Raw genomic sequence first — 19,154 nt, forward strand, 5'->3', positions numbered from 1 at the left:
GGCTGCTAGACCTGCAGATTCACCTGCACCCATTATTAATGAAGACATCACTCCTCTTCCATGTCACAGGGCCAGTGCTGATTTTGTGAGTTTGCCTGACGGTCTTCGAATGCTGGTCATAATCGATGATTTTTCAAAGTATCCTGAATTGGAAGTCCTTGACTCTATGACCACTGCTCCATCTGTGCTCCATTTGGAGAAAGTCATGGCTACTCATGGACAACTGAGTGAACTCCGTACTGATAATGCCCCCCTTCGTTCTCCAGCCAAGAGTTCACTGAGTATCTAAAGTCAAGAGGCATTTCACATTGGGAGGTAATTCCCAGGTGATTGCAGGCAAGGAGAAGCTGAATGCTTCATGAGGAACTCAAAAAGGTGATAAGGATTGCGTGAGCTAACAACCAGAACCTGGAATATGCCCTGTACTTGTTCCTTCTAGAGTACTTACTCACACCACATGCCATCACAAGAATCAGCTCCAGCTCGTTATGCAGGAATAGGATGGTGAGTGATACCCAGTGGTGGTTGATAATTTTACAAAGGAGGGAGGTGGTTGGGGGGTTACACACACACACACACACACATACACCTCATTCACACCCACTCATTCACACACTCACACACCCATTCACAACACTCACTCATAAATCACAAACATTCAAACATGCACGCACTAAACAGAAAAAAAACTTACCTCCCTTAGCAGCAGCACCAACAGGGAAGCCTCGGCGGTCCCAGGAGGCTTAGGACTACTGCCTTCCCTCATGGGCTGATGAGGGAAGGCAGCAGTCACAATCTCGTCAGAGTGGGATGGGGTCAGTGAGACTGCTGACCCCAAACCATTCTGTGACAAAGTGTCACTGATTGACATTCAACCCTGGGAACTTCAGGGCTTAAAACTGAAGCGCTGGTCAAAGGCAATTAGTGGCACTCCCCCTTGTCATGAGGGGGAGGGCTTTGAGGCACCTTTGTCAGGCTGAAGCGGTCACACCCACAGGAGCTGTGACTTCCTCAGACCAACAAAGTACAACTCATTCAAAGTCCATTTAGTGCATGTCCAGCTCCTGGCTGCCTGACCTGAATCAGAAGAGTATTAGGAAGGGGCGTGTCAAGGACATCCCTTCCTAATACCGAATTGCAGCAGTGTGCAGGAATGTTTTGTGACCAAAATGCAGACGCAAAACATTCGGATTTTACCACCTACTTCAACTAGGTGGTAACCCATTTTCAAACAGGAAGGTTCCCCTTTGTGAATGCACAGAGCAGCAGCAGGCTCAGCAGAGCTGTGATTTTAGCATTTCCTAATGGGTCGCAAATTGCGACCAACCTCATGAATATTAATGAGGTAGGTCGCTTTCCAACCCATTAGGAAATACTAAATGAAACTCCATGAGTTTCATACATTAGAATAGCGATTACTTAACTGCGATTTGCAGGGTATCGCCGCAATTTAATAAAATGATACATCCGGCCCTTCGTAACAAGTGTGGCAATTTGGCTTTGAACATCCCAAAAAGCGTTTTGTAGTCGCAAACAGGTGATTCAGTAAATCGGCTCTGTACATGTGACCCTTGACTCGGGAACTCAGCCTCACCCTTTATTTTCGCGTCTACTTCGCTGACTGCGTCGGGTTTGGGGCTTATAAATCGGATAGTGAGATCCCTGTGTTTTGCTGTTTACGTTCCTCTGATTCCAGTTTCCAGTCTTCGGGGCTCTAGTTTCGGTTTCCTTTCTGCTGCGAGATAGGCGGGGACGGAGCTTGCCTTGAGGACCAGGTCGTCATCGCCCTCTCCGGAAACGAAACTGAACTGTCATATAACAGTGTATATAAGATGAGCAGGCGTCCGGTGCACTTGGTATTGTGCTCATCGACATGGCTAAGAGAGCTTCTAGGGGCCCTACGCCGGCAGGGGGCGCGCTTTCCAATCCGCCCTCCTCATCGCTGTGGTTTTATTCCGCTGGGGAATGCCAGCCGAGCCGGTGTCCACTAAAATTCAGGGGCATTCGTCAGGTGAGCTGCAGCCTGGGCCATGTAGCTGTGGTGCTGAGCGACGGCAGAGTGGCCCTATGTGCCACAGAAGAGCCCGGAGCACTCCTGACTGGAAAATTGAGTGAGTGCCCGATGCCTAGCAGTTTATGTACTTAAACAAAAATGTACAACTCTTTTGTTTGGGAGTTTCATTCATTTTGGTGATTAACTTTAAAATTGTAGATGGGCTTGCAAAATCTTTACATTTACTAAAAGTTTTATTTAGTCCAGGCGTTAGCCAAGACCTTCTGATTTTACTATAATTACATTTGCAATATACTTACAGGGGCTTGCGGGCAGGACTCTACGTCCAATGGTCTGTTGTTGTGTCAGTCACATATTTCCTCAGCCGGTGGATAGTGTTTCAGTCCACTTCAGTCATTGGTTATCTTCCCTGTGAGTGACGGTGTTCTGCCCAGGGAACACATTCACATATAAAGGAACTTCCTTCAGTGTCTGGCACTGCTAGGGCTGTGTGTGCTTTTTGTGACCAAATCCCTATTTTGCCTTTTGTGAATACATTGTTTTGCAAATATTTTGGCACAGCCGCAGCTCCCTAAACAATTATGTTTTTTTAACAGCCAGTAAAGCAAAAGGAACAGTGGCAAAACGCCGGAAGCTAACATGAAACCAATTGGTGTTGCCAATACTTGTCGTTGTTTAGTTGTGACGGATTTGTTTTATCTCAGAGAGATATTAGTTTAATTTATGGGACGTTTACAGCACCAGTATATGACTTCAAAGCACTTGGTGACCATGCAGAGGGATGAAGGTCTTTGTACTTCTTGCCCAAGGAGACTACCTCCTCATTGGGCTGGACGTTCAGTTCCTACCCGTGGCTCTGAAGAGATATTATCGTAACTACCAATATCCCAAAGTCCTTATGTTTAATGCAGGAGAGTGTCAGTAGGTGTGGAAATCTAGGAAGTGGGGCCTTGTTTAACCTGTAAATTTAGCCTCATATATCAGTGACACCCATGCGCCTACCCACAAATTGCACTCTGTAGTATGTTTAGAAGTACTACAGAAGTACTACTTGTGTACTACACGGTGCTGTTCCCAAACCAACGTGCACAGACCTCCGCCTTTCCTATCATTTCAGCGTGGAGAACTCTTCCCGGATTGCAGAAATTTCTGCACATTTAAGCCTACGCTTTCTTTGCAAATAGGGGAGTGGCTGGGGAATGCCTATTGCTAAATGATGGGGGTTTAGTGAGGAGTACGGAGGAGTTTTGGGAGGCCTATAAAGGGGGTAAGAGAGGATCACGCATGTACACATAAAAGAGCAAGTCCATTGCTATTCACGAATTGGACATCTTAAACTACTACATTAAAAAGGGTTCCACCACTGTTATACTTTTGCTCAGACCTGCAGTAGGTCCAGCATCACACAAGGCCAACCACTGGAACTTCTATGCCACTCCTTAGAAAATAATGGAGACAAGGACTTAAAATAAAACCCCATGAGAAATAATATTTAAATAAATAATTTTTTCCGGCTTTTTAAAAGATACACACATTTTTTTTACTGTTAAATTATATATAATCCAAAAAACAATATTGCATTCTAATTATTTTAATAAACTTATTACAATTTTAAAAATAAGTCTAACAGTCTAATTTTTGTAAAAAATATTATTTCAAATTAATTCTATGCATAGATTTTAGTAAATGTTCAATCAATGTTATATAAAAAGAAACATTTTATTGTATGTGGGATTTTTTAAAAATGAACCTTTAGTTATAAATGAATTACATATATATATATATTTTTTTTTTTTAAATACATTTGTAAGATAATAGTGCTGTATCAATTTAGTATATTTGTTCTAGCTCTAAAACACATAAACATAGTTTAAGTTAATATTTAGCATTAAGAAATGTTACTCTTTTTTTAACTGTTCATAAACTTTTTTACTGTTTACTGTACCTAGTAGGGTTGTCTTATGCCCAGTAACTTTAGATTAGTTTAGGCGGGTGGGGGCATTTAAGTCTATACTTTGGAGTAACTTTACGCTAAGAAACGGTGAATAGCCAAAAGTTTCTCCGAAGTTAAGAGTACATTTACACGTGAAAAATCTACGTATGTAAATTTACCTTTGTGACTAGGCCCTTCCATGTCTACACTTTATTTCACAATGAAGCAAGCAAACTTGTGAGAGGCAAAAAATAACACCAGGACTATACAATATTACCACGATTTATAAACCATGGCAGACAATATTTGTCACTTCAATTTACATGGAATGGATGCAGTGCACCGGGGCCCGAGTCCTGGGGTCCCATTGAACTTTGACAATGCTGTATTTTTCTACAGCAGTCAAAGGGGCCATTTTCCCTGCTTGCAGAAAAGCCCATGGCACCATTGCTATGCTAATGGTCATGGGTGATTCACAAGTCAACCAGATTCTTTGAATATTCACAGAACAGGGAATACTACTTCTTCGAACTCATTCTGAAAACACAATAACTGTATAGTGACATTTGCTGTACTTGCACACACTTTGGACCTTCATACCTCAAAAGGGGTAATGTAGTGGTCTTCCCACTCCGTTCCAGCAGTCCTCTGCATCCAGATTATTCTTTAAAGGACTTGGAAGAAACCGGGCCAAATGAACAGTACCTGAATGCTCCCTTGGAAAATTGCCTCCCTAGTTCATGAGTGGGAAAAGTTGTAGTTGGATAGCTGTGACCCTCATGTTAAGAAGCCAATGCAAGGGGGAAGTGCCTGCCTTACCCTGTGGGCCTGGCTCTTAACTGTGGAGTCCTAAACTAATGGATGCTCCAATCAGGTTCTACTTCAGAGGTAGGAAATTAAGTCTACTCGTAGTAGTGGTGCAAAAGAGTAACAAAATTCAAAAAGCAATGTAACCGACACAACAAAGACAACTCAAAACTTAGTAGATCCCCTGGGGAGGCAAACAGGAGTTACTTTAGTAAACTGGAATGTTTGATTGGTCCTCATATATTTTATTTTATAACACTACATCCATCAGGTAGCTTGATCGCAGCAAAACAAAAATGTAGTGAAATAAAAAGCAGCAGTAAGCATAGGAGAGTAAACATTACAGGAGTAGGAAGGCCAATCCTGAGTTTGAAAAGGATGAATTCTTGGCGAGATGGAGCTGGTAATGAGTTCACAATTTGGTACCTAAAAAATAGATTACCCCGGAGCCTTTGTTAGTCTTCCTCACTTTGCGTATGTACAACTGCAGCCAGGTGTCGGCTGAGCACAGTTGAGAGTGCCTAATTTCAATTCAATTTATTTATTTCACGATTTGGAACTCTACAGAGGTCCACATGTTCACCCAACATTGAAACAAAAGTTTAAGAAGATATAAAAATAATAATGCGGTCCAATATCAAATAAATACATGCCCATCATTAGTACTATTTAAAAGACAAAGACATAAAACAAATGGTATTTCAGTACGAAGTAATCAGGCCACAACCCAACATTTATAAGTTAAACATCATACAGAATTTACATAAGAACACTATTTGATAAATAACCAATTTTTAAAAATAGATAATAAAATACCAATTAAAAGGAGAGTTGATGCCTGCACCCAGACCAAAAGGCCTATCATACATCCCTAACATAAGAATACCAAAACATTCAAAAGTTGAGAGTGATGTGCATGACATTTCAATTTGGAGATCGGAAATACGGGGCCAACTCCATGTAGAGCTGTTCGAGCAATGCAAGCTGCCTTTCACCTTTGCGCCACAGGTGAAATTTGTCAGGCCTGCAAGGGCCAGACAGAGTTAGTGAGCTGTCTTTGCTGTGGCCAATACACACCCGTTTCTGCTATGGTGGAGACTCTGAGGTTACAGGAAGCTAGTCAAAGTGTGAAGAAATATTTGTATTGGTGTTTGGAATGGAGAGTGTGAGAAATTGTTTTTTTTTTGGGGGGGGGTGAAACCCTGCTTAAGCATCAGTTACAATCCCCGTTGGGGTGAACTATTAAAGTTACTAAATTAACCTGTGCTGATCCCTCTGGTAGCTTTGGCAGCGTCAGGCTTAACTTATGGTCAACGTGTAAAGTATTTAAGCAGCACACCAATAGTAATTAAGTGAAAACAGACCACATGAAAGATCCCACACCAATTTAGAAAAATAGAGTACATTTTAATGAATTAGTAGACACCAGAACGACAGAAATCCAGCCGGTACAACCACAGTTATGAAGTTTTATTTTTTGTTTTCTTTAAACTTATTATTGAAACATAACATAACTATGCATTGCTTACAAAGTATCTTTAAATGATTGACATTACAATTCACAGAATATATGCTCAGGTCTCATCTCGCCATTCGGTCCACCTTCTTACCTCTCCCATCCTTCCCTCTCCCCCCATTTATCACCAGATTACCCCTTTCTTCATCGTATTTGAGATTTTAACACACCATTGTACCATTTACACCAATATCCCTATTTCAATGCATTAGACACCCTCTCCCGCACAAAGTCTCACAGTATTTTTTCCCTGCCCAACTCCCCTCTCAGTCTGGACTGTTACACATTGGATTTGCCCCATGCACCCCAAATCTTTTTAAATTTCTTCATACATCCTTGTCTTTAAATATCACTGTCTCCATTAACCTGTATTGTTCCATCTCTAATTACCAGTCCTGATAACGAGGTGATATCCTGTCTCTCCATCTTTGAGCAATATCCCGCTTGGCGACCATGCAGTCTGTGTTTATCAGTATCTTCTGGCCCTTTGTTACTTCTGTAGGGTCCCACATGCCTAACAGCGCTTCCCTAGGTTGCAGTGTCATGGGCATTCCAACTGCTTCCCTTAATGAGTTACCTACTCGATCCGAGAATGGGCACAGTTCGGGGCGGTTCCAAATCATGTATATGAATGTGCCTTCCATCCCACAGCTATGCAAGCATAACACGTTCACAATTGTCGCCATTTTGTGGAGTAGGACCCTAGTATAATATGTCCTATGTAGAACTTTGAGTTGAATCAATCAGTAATTGGCTTTGAATGCAACTGCCACTGGAAATCCCCATCCCGTTTAACAGTCCTCATCATCCAGTCCCACCATTTCTTGTTCCCATCTGCATTTCAGTCATGAGAGTGGGTCCTGTGTATTTCTCATAAGTGTAATATATGGGAGGGACAGTGGTACATTATGCCAGCTCTGCTTCTAATCATTGCCGACTAGTATACTTCACAATATGTGGGTTCATTCTGCACAATCCCTATTCCAAAATATTTAAATGTCTGGGTTTCTACCCGCAATGGAAGAGGAAGCTCCTCCATTTGCACCTATCTTTACACTGGATATGATAGTGACTTCCGGCATCTAATTATGAATCCTGAGTATCTGCCAAATATCTAAAATATCTCACTTAGCCGAGCTAGAGATTGCACTAGGTTGGTTAGGTAGAGCAGTATATCATTGGCATATAGGGAGATACGCTTCTCCCATCCTGTGCCACCAAGCAAACCCCATACCTGGGCATCTACCCTTACCCATGCTGCCAGTGCCTCTATCACCAGCACAAACAACATTGGTGGCAACAGGCATCCCTGTCTGGTGCTTCGTCCTATCTGGAACGTTTGGAAGGTACATCCATTTACCTTCACTTTGCTCTTGGTTGGTGATATAATAGTCTTACTCACCCAATTTATTGTAAGGCCAAATCCCATTCTGGTCAAGATCCCAAACATGCACGGCCACTCAACTGAATCAATTTTCTTATTCACATCCAGGGAGACGATAACTCTTGGATCACCCAGCCTCCCTACTTCTGCAGTGTTATTCTACAATTATCTCAGATTCAACTTGGTCGAGCGGCCTGACATGAATCCATTTTGATGTGGGTGTATCAAGTCCAGTATTGCTGCCCGCAATCTTGTGGCTAGGGCTTTTGCCAGAATTTTGATGTCTGCATTGATCAGTGATATCAGCCTGTGTGATTCACATTTGTTGCAGGGTTTCCCTTCTTTGGAGAACAATACAATTGTCGCTGGTCCTCTGCTAGTACCCCATTTTCTAGCGTATTGTTGCTGTTCGGTGGTCCCCGATTTGTGAGTTTTTAAAGTAAAATCTACCACCTAGGAGCTCAGAGCACCAATTGCACGAGACCATGGGCAAAGTCAAAAGTTATGGATTGGTCATGATGTCAACTTACCTTCAGACTTAAAATAAATGTAATCAGAAAATGTCTGATAAGGTAAAGTTCAGCAGGTTTAGGCAGCTGGCAGTGCCCAAGGAGGAGGGTTCGTCGTCAGGGAGCCGCTGGCCAAAGTTACCGTGAGGAATCCTTTGTTCCTACTTAGTCTCTTTGTTCAAAGTCGAAGATCTCCAGCGGGATGAAGTTGCAGGCTGTTGCCAATGAGGACTCCACAAGGCTGGATACCCGTTCTGCAAGGAACCACTGAACAGGATTACCTGCAGTGGTAAAGAACCTAGTGGGAGCTGCCTCAAAGTCAGGCTGACCGGCGATACACCTTGGGCCAGTCAATGAGCAGGCTGGTCCCAGTCTTCTCTCGGTTCCTAGCGCACTTTTTAGCAAAAAAATGTTTAGTCCCAAATTTTGGATTTGGGCTATGTGGACACCTTTAGCACCACCTACAAGGATCTAGGACTAGCAAAACACCACTTGGAGGGTCAGGACTTGCTCAGGCTGGGACCAGATGAGGGTTCAAGATGGTTGGAGTCTTTTCTGTGCCTTAGGCTCTGATCAGGAGGCCAGTCAACTAACCCTTGGAGTCACTTTGGAAGTCCTGTATTCATGGTGCCAGGTTCAATCAGCAAGGCAGACCTCTGGGATTGCAAGGCATGCTTCAGGTAGCCAAGCAGTCTGTTTTATAACTTATTTTATTAGATATATCACAGACTTTGACATAGACCATGTAATCCACCATTGTACTTGCAAATTTGCCATTGAAATCTACCATCCATCCCCACTTTTACAAGGATCCCCACTATACATAGACTGTTGGGTGACAGTGATGATGGTTCTCACCCTTCCACACACCACTTATGGATCTACCTGTCCCCAAATTATCTAAATTCTTCCTCGATTGAGAATGGTCTAGGCTCTTGCCATGCCAGGGGGATCTCTCTATCTTGGCCCCGCAATGCCCATATTGTGTAGTGTTTTCGCTGGCAACCTTGCGCAACATAGATGGGAATTTCTAGGCTCATGCACCTATCAAGACCTGCCTTCCATGTCTTTAAACTTGGGAGGTGTACATCTTTCCATGTACTGGCAATGTCACGTTTAGCCACCACCAGCCCTAGCCATATGAGGGCTGCCTGATATCTGTGACTGTCGACCTCCAAGGTAATGTGCAATAAAGTAAACTTGGGATATCCAGACAGGACCCAACCTAGGATTTGGGCCAAGCAGGCAAACACTCCCTCCCAGAAGGGCCTTAGGATCTCACATTTCCACACCATGTGAAGAAAACTCCCTTTGTGCATTCCACAATGCAAACACAGTGGGGAGGCTACCACACCCATTCTCCATAACCGTTGACGTGAGAAGTGCACAGAAAGTGACAGTAGCAGCAGTTCTGTGGGAGTTCTTCCTCAGGACCAGAAAGTCTACTGAAGGGTGGGTCTGAGGGTCCCTTTTTCATACTTGGTGCCTTCTTTGAAGTAGGAAAAGTTTCTAGAAGTCCCCCTTTTAGACATTCTTGTAATTTCCTGCTTCCCTGCCCTGGCTCCAGCCTGGCTACAAGCGGTATTCTAGTGTGAAAGCCTTTGTGTGTGAGCAGGGCACAGCCTAACGAATTGCACGTGGGTTTGTACCCATATCTGCCTCCCATCCTGCTTGAGATGGTCCATCCATGCACACCTTATCCTTCTGGTGCGTGGCTGTCTGGGAGAAATATACAAAGGCCAGCACCACTCATGGGTCACACTAGTCATGTGACCCAGGAACAGGCTGCAGGCATCAAATAGGGCAGGAAAATAGCAACCTTCTTAAAATGGCATTTTCAAAATTGTGACTTAAAATCCGACTCTACCATTAAAGAGGATTTTAAATTACAGTTTCTAAGACACCAAACACGACTTCCCTACCTGCTGTCAATCAAAAGTTAGCACTTATTAAATGTAATAAAGTAACTCAATGTTATCCTATAAAAGAGGTAGGCCTCGCTGTAGTGAAAAGCAAATTAAAGAGTTCTAACTACCAGGACATGTAAAATTTAAAAGTACATATCCAGCTTTTTAATTACAATGCACCCTGCCCTAGAGACTGCTAAGGGCCTACCTTAGGAATGACTTAGATGTATTAAAAAGGCAGTTTTAGGTTTGGAAAGGGGTTACTTTGCCAAATCAAATTGTCAGTTTCAAACTGCCACCAGGCTGCAATGTTAAGCCTGAGACATAATATAAAGGCCTACTTAAGTGGTTGGCACAGTAAGTGAGGCCACTAGTAGCATTTAATTTACAGACCTTGGTTATATGGTATCCCAAATTACTAGGGATTTAAAAGTAAATTAAGTATGCAGATCAGGTGTAAGCCAATTTACTTTATTTCAGGGAGTGTGCATAAGCACTTTAGCACTTGTCAGCGGTGGTAAAGTGCACAGAGTCCTAAGGCTAGTAAAAATGAATTCAACAAAAATAGGAGAGGTGGAGGCAAGAGGTTTGGGGGAAGACCACCGTACGGCTGACAGGTTTAACAGAGAGGAAGGAGAAGATTCATCTGAGCATTTGCATATGGTGTAAATCTGACATCAGCACTGGCTAGGGATTTCAATATCTATGAATTCTTCCTTTAGTGAGAGTGACCCAACTACATGCAAGCAGGCTGCAGACTGAAACTTTTAAGTCATTGTAAATATCACGGATACTGCAACATCATGTATTGCATAAAACGGCATGTCTTCTTACCTCAGTGGAAGTCAATGTAAACTGACACTATGCTTGTTTTCTTCTATAGAGTATTTCTCACTACAAAGAATGAAGGTGACTGCTGTGGACTGTGGATTATCGAACATGCTCCTGCTCACTGTTGAAGGAAAACTGCATGAACATAACTATGTAGCCAGCATCTCACCTTTTCAGTAGGAAACAAAATATACATTATTCTTTTTCTGTAAATTTTACAGTTACTGCTTTTTGTCTACATTTGCTTCAATACATGTTTCTCACTGCTGTGTTGTTTTGTATTTTTAGCAGCAGAGGGCGTTTTGGTCTTCATGTTCATAAGGTACTCTGTGCCAGACAGTTATTTGGTTTCAGAAGAAACAATAAGATCCACCTGGGAAGTTGAGTTTCTTGTTACTCTGTGAGTCCGTGTGTAGAAACACCTACATTGAGAAGGTTGTCCTGGTACAAAGGAATCCAGTAAAAAGGGCAGAAGCTCTTCATGTTACCACACACTTCCACATGATTTGTCCATCTATGCCACACTTGCTTCAGTGACTGACTCTGGGTAGGAAAGAGTAGTTCAATGTGCTGTTCTTCTCACCTTCCAGCATAATCGCTTACATTCTTTGCAGGTTAACAGGGGTGGTCTAAGGATGTCCTCAAATGAGTATGGTCCTCAGTTTGTGAGTGTGACACAATGATTTTGGTCTCCTCCAAGGACTCAAGTGTGCCTTGTAGTCGGTATGGGGAATATTAGTAAATGTATCTGCAGATGTGAAAATGTTCACAAGTTAATTATCCAAACCCCCATTTAATCGAAGAAAAAACATGGGCGGCACAGCTACGACACAGGAGCCACATTTCATTGTGATCCTTGTTTTTTTGCTTTTGTCTTACAGCATCATGCAAAGCACAGCTAAGATAGGACATAAAGCAGTAAAAGCAATATAGTCAGACTATGTTCAAACCCTCTTGATCCCTGAAATTAGGCAATCAAGGGTGTGGTTTGTACATGAATGGAAGACCAACTGCCAAACAGTACTCACTTTGCTTTTTTTCTACAGTAGTCAGTCAGAGTACAGCTATAGTAGCAGGGTGGAGAACTATAGTAATACCTTCCTATTGCTAGACACTCCACAGTTCAACAGATTCCACTGTGTTTTTGAAAAGTGATTTTTTTTCTCAACAATTGAGATTGTCATGATTTGAATGCAATTTGTATTATTAATCAAGATCAGATTACAGTTGTGTTTTCTATTGATACTTTCTATTGAAACTTGAGCTTGCAGTCTGTCAAAGTTGTATGTACATCATCTCAAAATGTTGCTACTTTAAATATAATGGTCAAAATGTAGGTGCCTCTGATTCTGGTTGAGAAAGATTCTGCTGGATGGTCTAAATATGGAGTAAATGTAGTGATTTGGAATAATTCACCACATTTTTAAAAAATATATAATGTTGGGAACCTACATAAAAGAAGCATGCTCACCTTTCTGGGTGATACATTTTAAAATTAGAGGTATTCATTTTATTGTATGTTCCTTCAGTATGGACGATCATATATAAACAATCTAATGTATGAAACATTTGCTCTCAGGCGTGATGAGTAGGAAGCCTAATTGTGGGAGCCAGTCGATAACTATTTTTGGTAGCATATCCACAGAAGACACAGGCCCTCATTCTGACCTTGGCGGGCGGCGGAGGCCGCCCGCCAAAGTCCCGCCGTCAGGTTACCGTTCCGCGGTCGAAAGACCGCGGCGGTAATTCTGACTTTCCCGCTGGGCTGGCGGGCGGTCGCCTTCAGACCGCCCGCCAGCCCAGCGGGAAAGAGGCTTCCACGATGAAGCCGGCTCGGAATCCAGCCGGCGGAGTGGAAGCTGTGCGACGGGTGCAGTTGCACCCGTCGCGTATTTCACTGTCTGCGCAGCAGACAGTGAAATACATGTAGGGGCCCTCTTATGGGGGCCCCTGCAATGCCCATGCCAGTGGCATGGGCACTGCAGGGGCCCCCAGGGGCCCCGCGACCCCCCCTACCGCCATCCGGATCTCGGCGGTCCGACCGCCGGGATCTGGATGGCGGTAGGGGGGGTCGGAATCCCCGCGGCGGTGCAGCAAGCTGCGCCGCCGCGGAGGATTCAATGGGGCCGCGGTACACTGGCGGGACCCCGCCAGTGGTGCCGGTCCGACCGCGGCTTTACCGCCGCGGTCGGAATCCCCATTGGAGCACCGCCGGCCTGTCGGCGGTGCTCCCGCGGTCCTCCGCCCTGGCGGTCAAAGACCGCCAGGGTCAGAATGACCACCACAGTGTTTACACTGTTGGATTTCTTGTTATTTTTACATCAAATGTCCTGTAACCGTCTTCTTCTAAATCAGGGTTTCCTTGTCCTCATTTTGTTTGGTTAGTAATAGATTGTGCTCTTTGTGATGGTTTTTGCTAAGTTGGCGTTATCTGCCACTCACTGGCTACAGACTATACTTCAAGAGAGTAAGCAAGACAATTGAGTAGACCTCTCGGGAGGGTGTCTATAAGAGAGGTGACATATTCCCTTTGTCTCTAGGACTACAAGTAACAATAAACAAGATTGCAGTTTAAGGCAGTAAAATGTAATTCTCAACTTTTTACTCCAAAGCACAAACAGTCATTGGTAACTGTAAAGTTTAGAAACTTTTCAAAAAGTTTGATAGAGTTATGGTTGGCTACTCCGGCCCGAGTGGAGCAACCAAATCCAACAGGGAGAAAGTCAGGAGGGCCACTAAGAAGTATTTGGACAGTTAACTGGTTACCAAAGCATCCCCAAGTCCAGTTCCACACTTCACATTAAGACAGCCATTGATTTCAAAGGAGTGGTCCTGATGCTGGTAATGCTGTATGCTGAGGATGCTAAAAGATGCCCTGTAGCTGTGCGGTCAATGGGGGTGTCCTTCCAGTTATTCCTCAGTCCCTGGATAAGGTGGGGTGACTTTGACCACAGTGGTCAGTGTCCCTCAAAGTCCTCTTTGAGCCAGTAGAAGGCCAGCTGTGGCTGGGCTTCCAGTCTCCTTACAGAGCCCCTCCAGTGGTATCCTTTGGTAAATGCTGTTTTCCCTCTTTGGTGACCTATCCACAGTCAGGCGACGCTCCTGGGTCCAGTAGACTCAGGTGCAACTTTTGGACATCAAGCAATAGTCTCTTCGGTGGCCGAGCGTCGTTTAGCGGTGATTCCCCGATGGGGCTTTTTCAGCTTTGACCTCCCTGGTGCTGGTTCCAGGGGGTCAGACAATTGTCCCTTGGCGTCACTTCTTTGGTCTGGAACTTAGGTGCAACTTTTCCATGAGCCAAGAGCCACAGACACAGTCCTCTCTTTGTAAGGTCAAGGTGCAGCACGTGCAGTCCAGTAGTTGGTGCAGGTTACTTTGCAGATCCAGGGGTCAGCAGGGCAGTCCTTCTTCAGTCATTTCTCCAGTTCTGCATTGATCTGAGGTTAAAGGTGCCAGGGGTTTCATATTTATGCGCAGAAAGAGCCTTGGAAGGATGATGCGGTCATTAACCAATGGGTTACCACGATACCTCGCACTCTGGGATGACATCCGGCAATGCATGGTATCTCCCAATCTCACAGTGTACTACTTTGTCCACTCTCAGGATGTAAGAGCCAGTCCTTGGATGATAAGAGATTGGTAGCCCACCCAAGAGATGTGGCTAAATGGGAGCTACACACCCAAAGGAAAAACAGTTTTGGTGCTGGTTTTCCCTCTCTGTTCCCACCTTCAGACCGCCTACCTGAAGAAAGGAGCAGCCTTTTAAGAATGTGATCAACATTTGCCCACCAAAGGTGGCATCGTCTTTGAAGCTTGCCTCTGGGGTCATCACCCTGAGTGGCTTCCTGCAAAGGGGAGGTAACACCTTTCCCTGTAGGAGGCTCCTATTGATCCTAAGCCTGGGAGTCATTCACACTACTCACCATAAAGAAAGACAGCTGTTTGGTGGCCAGCAACTCTGCAACACCACTGTACAAACTGGGCAAGTGAGAGCCCACTTTCTAAAGGTTGTGTTTCCTGAAAAGTGAAATTACATTCATCTTGGGCATCAAATCGGGTTTAATACCTAATAATTTGATACCTGAAAATACCCATTTTAGTAGTCCCATTCAGAAGTTTGTCAGACTGAGGAGTCAGCCAGTGACTCTGTGTTAGCCAATGGTGCCACTAGCTTTTCCACAGCAAAAACAACAATTTGGACATTTTGCTGGTAAGCCATATATTAAAAGTATACGTCCTACTTAATAATACACCACTCCCTGTCTTAAGGCCCAATAGGGCTTCCTGAGGGGAGCTTACATATATCCTTATGGGAAGTGGTTGCTTTGCCATTGGTTTTAGTTGAGATAGCAGTTTTAAAACTTCCCTTCCTGGCTGCAGTGGCAGTCTGGGAGCCATTTTGTATTTTGTTGCATACAGAGTGGCACACAGTACTGCAGCCCTGAGTGGACACTCTGCCTTACATGCCCTGGGTACTATATTCCAGGGACTTATAAGCAAGTCAGCTTAGCGCAATTGGGGGTAGCCAATTCAACATACACTTTGTAATAGGCTACAACACTGGCACTGAGGGCTGGTTAGCGGGTGTCAGTGCATTCTTAGAGTTGACAAACCAGCAGGATAAGTGCACAACCTTAGGGGTGATCGTGCAAAAAGAGGCATTTCCTTACACTCTACATCTGACCTAGTGTACCAATTGTGCTCTAGCGCTTGTGCTCTTTCAGTTGCAGTTACACTGTAATGAAACAAGGTCTACCTAAGGTCAACTCCTTTTTCAAGCTAACTTTGACTACATTTCTTCAGCAGGCAAACGTGAATCCTACAATGCCTGTCTGTTTGGCTACCCTTCTTCACTTGCCCTTGGCAACAATAGCCAGACCTCTTCTGCTCTCACTCTCCATCAGTGTGCTGTGAAGGTACAATAAGTAGCAATGCAGGCTATATTTCACCACCCCCTTCATTTGCAAAAGATCATAGGGAGCTATACTCTGCCTCATAGTCTAGCTATGAGGAACAGGAACGATACATCACTCTCTTTTAGTATTCTGAGGATTTCTCTACAAAGTGAACAGCTGCAATTTCTTTCATTATAAATCGTTACAAAATACTGTTGTGCACCACAGATGTGGGTTCCCTTTTGGGGGTGTGGTTTGCAGCACTGTCTCCCAGGAGCACTGACCAGTGGTGCGTGTCTGCCTCAGAGGTTACAGGGCTGCAGTGCACAACATCCCCTGGGTACTCCACATCACCACACATGTTCCTCAGAGAGGTTGCAGCCAATTCCTGTACACAGCCTCCCTTGCCAATTGGTTGTGTAATTCTGCATGGTATGGCCAGGTCCATGACAAAATGTTTTTCCTACTCTACTGTAGGAAGGTGTTGTAGAAAATGTACTGTTTTCTTTTTACTGACACAGTATGACATACTGCCTTCTTTCTCTTTCACATTACAAGATGTCTGCCATCCTTCAATAAATATGTCAGTCCCAATCCAACTTAGATCCCATATTTCCTTTCTGTCACTTACTGTATTCTATTATATAAGGAGTCCAGTAATTCAGGAAAAATATGTTACAACATATTTGGTTCCCTTTTTACCCCTTTTTCATTTCAATCATTGTCCTTTGTTTCTTTTGTGCTCTGATTTTTTTCTTTTTTTCCCTTCAGTGTAGAAGCTCCAGCTTGAACCCAGCTTTGTTGTGATTTATGTTCTGTGCTGCCTTTCGGCAGTCTAGTGCATTTTCTTGGACTACTTCTACCTTGCAACTGAACATTCCTTCCCTGAGTGTGTTATTCCATCTAATTTACTCTTTCCTCCAATTTCACCGACTCTTTACAGGACACCTGCCTATTTCTACATATATGTACTTACCATCAGGTAACATAGTGGCTAGAGAAAGGCATTGTCCTTCTGTCTATCCAACAAGGTATGCAAGAGATGTGTGTTGAACCTTGGCAAAGTCCTTCACATAGAACAACCACTGCTGATATAACAAGGGTCCACCCAAGTAAAAGAGGGTGCTAAGGGTATCACTGTTTAATGTGAGCTGGCTATCAGTAATCTGATAATCTCTGTCCATTCCTCACACAAGTCAGGTGGAGACCAAATAAGAACCCAAATGGCCTCCTAATTCTGCCAGTGGTAACAGGTGTAGTAGTGTGCCGGCACGCACTCACTGATGTTTCGTGGGGGATCTAAAGTTGAAGCACCTGTAGCTCAAGAAGGGCCAGACACCATCAGGATTTTCCAGTGGTGGAGAGAGCAAACTGATTGAGGCACTTAGCAGTATCCAAGGCTTCACGACTAGTAACTTCGTACTGGATGTGAGGGCCCACTCATTACCTTTTTGTCCAACATCTCTGCAATAGGCATTCAAAAGAGTTCACACAGCACCAAAATGTGCTTGACAGGCTAAATTCAACAGAACATACCCCTAGTGGTACAGGTGTGAAGAAAAGATATTTGAGCTTCTCAGCAATTGATGGGGGGATGGGGGTACAAGTACCATAAGGGTATGATCAGTTTGGGAATGATGCAAGCTCAAATTAGATCAAGCAGAAAGGCGTCTCTGCTGCACAAAGACCCAAATTGTGCATTATCTGCTGGTGTGGATCTGCTTATCCAGGCCTCCTGGCCTGCAGAGACCTCTTAGATCCTGGGTAGCCTATTTGATTGATGCATCCTCCATGCAGATTTGTTGGTCAGCTCAGTGTTGTTTATGTGCTCAACATGACAGGGATCAGTTTTCATAGACAAGTCCAGCTTCTCTTCTGTCACTCTGGTTGCAACAGTAAGGTGTTCCAGAAATCTAGGCTTGGCCTAGCCTGACAAGACATCCACCCACCAGCTAATGTTCTTTCTGCCCCTCATATAATTATACCCTGCACTGAGGAAAAGGGATCACTCAGGTCATGACAATTTATAGTTTCCTAGCTGAAAGAGGCCACTAACAGTATAGTGTAGAAGCCGAGAAAGTCAGTTTTAGCCAATCAAAGAGCTGACTTTTATAAAGTTCAAAATATTCCTCCTTTCAGGGTAAAGTCTGTCTCATTCCTTTTGCAGGATTTCTTGTGTTGTGCTATGAAATAGCCTGCATCACATGGAAAATCGTTTACCCAGCACAGGGAACCTACATTAGACAACTAGACATTGGAAGGGATGGAGAAACATCCCCTGTCCACCAGTTAATTTCAGTTTTTGTGAGGGTGCTTTGGGTGATAGGGCTGGGGAAGTTGCCATGTCTCCAATGGGCAAAGTACAGCTCATCATCTTGTGTAGACCAAAAACACAGAGTTCCATTTTGCAATATGTTGAACTGTAAGTCGCCCATGTGCTACACATGCATGCACATATCCTACACCTGTTACTAGGCAAAGGACATGAGTCATGGGAGATTGGATGCAGCCTTATAGGAAAGAGCAAGTTGGCAATCCTCCTGCAGAGTTGATGTAAACAGGTCTGCCTCCCTGAACTAAAATTGCTGCCACCACCACCACGAGCACCAGTCATTTTATATAACCTGGTGTGAGCAGGCATTAGACACCTTCAGTTAGGGTGAGCGTATACTTTGGGTGAACAACCTGTCAGTTTAGTCTAGCTCTGCTGACGATAAAGAAGGTTGAAATGTGGAGCACCTCCAGCAGATTTGCAGGGATTACTGGAGGAAAAAAATAAGTTAGCCAGAAATACGAACATGAAATAGCACCATTGCTGTACATGCCCTTGCAGAGGAAGTCTGTTCCAACAATGGACAGTATATTGGCACTCCCTCTGTCAATCAATCACCTGTGAGGATCTCAAGGTGCTGGAGTTACTAGCTGCTTCATGGTGCTCTTTTCATTCGAACAGCCGTGTCTGGAGTCCTTTCCTGAATTCCCAGAGTGATGTGGCATTTCTGAAGTGCAGGGGAAGATCATTCCAGGTTTTGACCGCCAGGTGACAGAAGGAGCATCCTCTGCTGTTGGATCGGCGGACCCGGGGGGTGTCTGCGAGGAAAAGAGAGACAGATTGCAGATGTCTGGTCGGCTGGTGAAAGGTCATTTGTTTGGTGATGTATGCTGGTCCTTTGTTGTGCAGGGCTTTGTATGCGTGGGTTAGCATCTTGAACTAGGATCTCTTCTGGATCGGGAGCCAATGTAGCTTCTTAAGCTGCAGGGTGATGTGGGTCCATCTCGGGAGGTCAAGGATGAATCTTGCGGCTGAGTTTTGTAATGTCTGTAGTCTCTTCAGGAGGTGTGCAGTGATTCCTATGTA

General features: G+C 44.1%; 1 protein-coding gene across 1 annotated transcript in view; it reads left to right on the forward strand.

Moving 5' to 3' along the window:
- The first annotated feature begins 1,793 nt into the window (after positions 1-1,793).
- HERC5 (HECT and RLD domain containing E3 ubiquitin protein ligase 5) overlaps positions 1,794-19,154 on the forward strand; it is a 315,041-nt gene continuing 297,680 nt past the window's right edge. The window contains exons 1-2 of the mRNA XM_069230254.1: positions 1,794-2,111; positions 10,954-11,077. Coding sequence (XP_069086355.1) covers positions 1,874-2,111; positions 10,954-11,077 — 362 coding nt within the window. The 5' untranslated portion in view covers positions 1,794-1,873. The remainder of the gene's footprint in view (positions 2,112-10,953; positions 11,078-19,154) is intronic.

Source organism: Pleurodeles waltl, chromosome 1_1 (assembly GCF_031143425.1).
Source record: "Pleurodeles waltl isolate 20211129_DDA chromosome 1_1, aPleWal1.hap1.20221129, whole genome shotgun sequence".
Classification (NCBI taxonomy): domain Eukaryota; kingdom Metazoa; phylum Chordata; class Amphibia; order Caudata; family Salamandridae; genus Pleurodeles; species Pleurodeles waltl.